This window comes from Photinus pyralis, unplaced genomic scaffold, assembly GCF_008802855.1.
Source record: "Photinus pyralis isolate 1611_PpyrPB1 unplaced genomic scaffold, Ppyr1.3 Ppyr1.4_LG6, whole genome shotgun sequence".
Classification (NCBI taxonomy): domain Eukaryota; kingdom Metazoa; phylum Arthropoda; class Insecta; order Coleoptera; family Lampyridae; genus Photinus; species Photinus pyralis.
Window position 1 is genome coordinate 20,172,870 of NW_022170663.1, and position 4,784 is coordinate 20,177,653.

The following is a 4,784-nucleotide window of genomic DNA, read 5'->3' on the forward strand; positions in this document are numbered from 1 at the left end:
GGTACTGACACATCTCGGTGCCTTTTTAACAAGTGGCGTATCCATATGTCGGTGCTTGAATAAGCCTCATGTAAATTAATCAAGTTGCGCCTCTTTATATTCCTCACTCAACGCTATAGAGGATAAACTACATTTCCACATTGAGTGGATAAAATATTAATATTAAAAAATGTGATGGAGAAGTGAGCAACTAGTGTACAGTGCAACCTTGCTAACCGGACCGTTCCTCAATCTGGCACGTTCGGTAATTCGGGGTCTCTGGGACAATATGTAATTTTTGATAAAATGTATATAGTAAAGAAACAAAAAAATTCCTAGTGTGAAAAATTACGTACTTGTGTATACTTTGTATTTCTTTGTATAATTTGTAAGCATTTCCCCTAGCATTTCCATTGTGTACATACATTCATGGTAAAATTGGCGATATTTTTATTACTCTCGATAAGCCGGATTTCAGTATTTCCTTGGGTGATGATAATACTGAAAACGAAATTAGAAAATTCGAAAGCTTTCGCAAATTATCATGTACACAAGCGGGCGGAGGGAAGGACAGAAAGTTTAAAATCATGAACTCGCCTAGGAGCTCGTCAATAAAGGAAGAAATGCAAGCGGTTGTATGTGGGGTGAGGTAATTGAAGCTCCATTTGACGCAAATCATGATATGTGTAAACCGAGGTGTAAACTAATAGCTGAAATTTGATCAAGTTATAGGAAACTATTTTAGTTTCAGTTATATGAAAACAAGTTGTAAATCAGCATATGCATGACTAAAGCGCATTTTTGGTCATGCAGGTCAGTATTTTATTAGCGAAGTTTAAAATTATCGATCTCAGGAGTAATTTTGGCTGCGTTAAATAATTAATTTGATTTAGTTTCAATTGAGTATACGTCTTTATTTTGTAAAACAAATCACAAAGTAAATAATAAGTTTTTATACTGGTAGCGCTATCTAACGGTAAAATTATAGCACCTCCGAAACCCATATCGAGATTATTTTCTTCACTTATCGAACTCACAAGTTATCTAACTCAAAATAGACTAGTGCCTGCACATCTACACTATAGCAGAAAGCTTTTAGTGAACATTTGAATTCTCTAGCTATTGTAGTTGTTGAGATCTCACGCGGACAGCCGGCCTGCCAGCCATAAGGAAAATAATTTTTTTCAAAAATTCACTTCTTCATTTTTAGTAAGGGAACAGTACTCGACTGACGGGTGTAATACAGTACGTATCATGCATATTTGACTACCCCAGCTGATCACTTTTCCCTCGACAAAAATGAAGTATTTTTTGTAAATCCAAACGACATCCGGTTATGTTTTTCTTTTATCATAGTCCATGGCTACTTAGACTAAAAGCTCGTGAAAACAGAATCTTTATAATTAATTTTTTCGCGTACAAGAAGAGGTAGAATTATCGTTTCGCATGATTTAGATGCAGAATTTATATCTCTATAACTTTTATTCGAAGTATTTTTGCGTAAGATAATTAGGAAACGTTTGCGCAAAGAAAAAGTAATTTCCCATGTTAAACGCCTATGTTCCACTTTTCGATTTACACCCTGTACAATGACCTACAGTAATTGCACAATTAATTACAAAAATTATAAACATTCTTAATTGTTTAATAGAACCATATAGGTATACGTACGTAGTACTTGTGCAAAATCAAAATCATGCCGAATTGCATTCGTGGTCATAATTTCAATCCAATAGTGAACAAAACTAGACTTTTTTGTCAATAAATCGTAAAAATCGTAAAACTTTCTTTTGCTTGATGCCGAAATGTTGCTAAAAATCTTTTTAAAAAACCTTATCATATCTTTGGTGGCGCGGAATATTTCTAAAACTTTTTTGTTTCTTATGGGTTAAAAAATATTCGTAGCAATAGTAAATAACTAATAGTAGTTTCATTAATCTTCTATAAACTTGACCTTTAACAAACCTCTCTTTCATATTATCCACTTGAGTAGTAGGTACCTCTGTGCTTTTATTCTTAAAAATATTCCTAATCGGCTTAGAATCTTCCTAAAAATGCATTTTATCCTATTTGAAACATTGTATTTCATAAACGTTCGAAGTCTCATTAGAAATCTGGAGCATATATTGCCAAAAAAAGGATATCTTTTATTAATATACAAACCAGTAAGTTTTAGATCGTGTTTGGAAGGAATTTAGTACTGTGCACGTTGACTAAAATCACTTACTTAAAATAACTGATTCAGATCGTCTCAATCCTTTCTGTTTATAGATAGTGTTTCCCATATTTGAAGCTAATATTCGAAAAACGTAAACATCGCTGGCCTCCATACTAAGACGTATATGTTTGTCCTTTAAATCGGGCTTACAGTTTTGGATAGTTTAAATAATTACAGCCCCAAACAAATTTTTTTTTCCTTTTGTAGGTACAAAGTATCAGATTCCTATTCGCAGCTTGTCGTTGGATACCATGTAGGTATACAAGACAAGTTAAAACGAGGGGAAGGTTCTGCAGATAGTAATATTAGGAACAATATTTATTCGTAGGCATTTAGATTACCAATTAGGGGGTAACCAATATTACATTATATATTAATTTGCGTTTAAATAACAGAACTATTGAGAACTCAAAACTCGAAATTTCTAAAATCCATTTATTTACATGCACCCTTAAAAATACTGCACCTGTCACTATAAACCTTTGTATGATTCGTATAAAGTCTCAAACGCATCAAACGAATCCAAAAAGAACTGCTCATCAATATTAAAACGTTGGTAATGGTGCAGGTACGCTCTACTGCCAAACAACGTCCATGCATCATCCAGCACTCCCTTTAGAGACAAACACGCATAATTGTTATTTGTTAAAAAAGTTACAAATTTTTTATTATCCTTAAAGCTTCTGATGTGATAAAAATTTGATAAACAGTACTGTGAAGGTACCCATCCGACGTACAAAGCGGAGTCGGCGATCTGTGATAAGTCATCAGCGGTAAAAGGCGTACTCCCTCGGCCGATCAGTGCGTTACCCGTACACTGCATCCTTCTGTTAAATTTTCCCAAATAGTCTTGCAAATCCGGTTTAATTGAATTTCTGATTTGATTGATAAGTACGGACCACGTTGTCGGAGCCTCGAATTTCAAATACTCCTTGGAAACGTGCGGGGCACTTTTCACTTGGATTAGCTTGAATATAGGATGGGGGGTTAAACTTTTATGTATGTCCCAAACACTTGTGTTTTGTAAGGGCTGAAACGTCGCAGCTAACTGTTGAGCAATCAGGCTGTTAATGTTCAGGAATGTGACGTTAGCTACCGATAAAAGCTTCGAGCACATCTTGTGCATGGTGTCGTTTTCGTATAAGTAAATTCCGTCAGTTACGTTGCATAATTTTGCCAGAGTTAGTAGGCTGTTATAGCTTTGAGTGACAACTTCACCGCGTTTGTACGGCAGCACAACCACGCCAGTGATGAGTTTCTTGGGGTATTCATCCCGGAGTATTTCGAGCGTCCTGCTCCCTACGCCCGAACCGGTACCACCAGCCGATCCCAAAATTCCCATGATACCCAAGACAGTTCCATCCCTTTCAATCTCCTTTCTCACTCCGTCTTGAATGTCTTTCGTTAACAGCTCGCTTTTCGTGGTATACCCGTATGCCCAATTATTCGCCGCTCCCCCATGCGATTTCGCCACGACGTTGCGAAATTTGTAATGACCATTGGCGGTAACGTTAGCCACTACTTTACTTTCGGTATCTATTAGTATTGATCTAACTTCCAAAGCTCCACTTTTGTTGACAGTGAACCACTTCTTCACCGACTCTGTCACATACTCAACGTTCGCCTTTTTACCGACGCCGGTTTTGGACACATCAGTTTTGATGTCGCTGTACAATTCTTCGTATAGGGCTTTTCCGATCTGATTTCCGCATTGCCCAAACTGTAACGTCAGAATGCTCATGGCCTTTCCATACCAGATGGTCCTAAATAGAGTAATGAGAGGTTATTGTGACTTAAAATTTTAACCCAAAAATTAAACTGTCATGTAAAATGAGAAAAGTTTGTTTGTGCATTCTATTACCAAGGAAAATTTTGAACAGTTGAGAGGAGGCGAGAAAAAAAGAACTCGCGAGGAATTTTGGATCCACTGCAGTCATTATCTGCAGTGCAATAGGTATTTGCAAAAACCAATTCTTCCTTTGACATTTGTGACATTTTAAATAGACAATTACGATTGATCTAGAATACGAAAGTGACGTCGTGTAATCAGTAAGCCAATTATTTCATTAGTGACCCTAGAGGTTTAATTAAATTTACGAATCTCTCAATTGACCGAAATAATTTTTAAGTTACAATACAAACACACGTTAAAACATAATCTACCTGCAGGATCCGCTACAATCGACTATATCCACCTGTTTGCTGGTATTTTACACTCACTCTGTTGTATATTGATCGTGGGGTTCAAAAGAAATTTACTTACACACGTGCAAGAACGATACAAACTGCGTTATCTTCGGGCGTAAGCCAAAATACGTTAAAACACTTTATTATTCAAACACGAGTTGTAGTGTTCTGCTATGATGGCTCGGAATGTAGTTGTATTAGATGGCGCCATCGTCACAGCAAAGCAAAATGGTTGAATTCTTATTAATTTCTGTATTTCTCTTCTTGTTGAGCAATAAGAAATTTTAAATAATGAGTAGAAAGCATTTCTCTACTGTAACAAAGGGTACATTCTGAAATTTATGTTAGGTCACTGTACGACATTTGCTAAAACATACATAAACGAGTATCACAAGATGGC

General features: G+C 36.2%; 1 protein-coding gene across 1 annotated transcript; it reads right to left on the reverse strand.

Annotated features, from left to right (window-relative positions):
• Positions 1-2,510: 2,510 nt before the first annotated feature.
• On the reverse strand, positions 2,511-4,515 carry LOC116174096 (tubulin delta chain-like). The gene is made up of 2 exons (XM_031491894.1): positions 4,361-4,515; positions 2,511-3,960 (listed from the first exon to the last, which is right to left on the reverse strand). Exon 2 carries the CDS (start codon positions 3,936-3,938, stop codon positions 2,670-2,672), a length of 1,269 nt encoding a protein of 422 aa, XP_031347754.1. The 5' UTR covers positions 3,939-3,960; positions 4,361-4,515; the 3' UTR covers positions 2,511-2,669.
• Positions 4,516-4,784: the final 269 nt, after the last annotated feature.

What these genes read in the sequence shown, in the direction of transcription:
- LOC116174096 (XM_031491894.1), bottom strand. Translation starts at nt 3,938, where the DNA reads ATGAGCATTCTGACGTTACAGTTTGGGCAATGCGGAAATCAGATCGGA.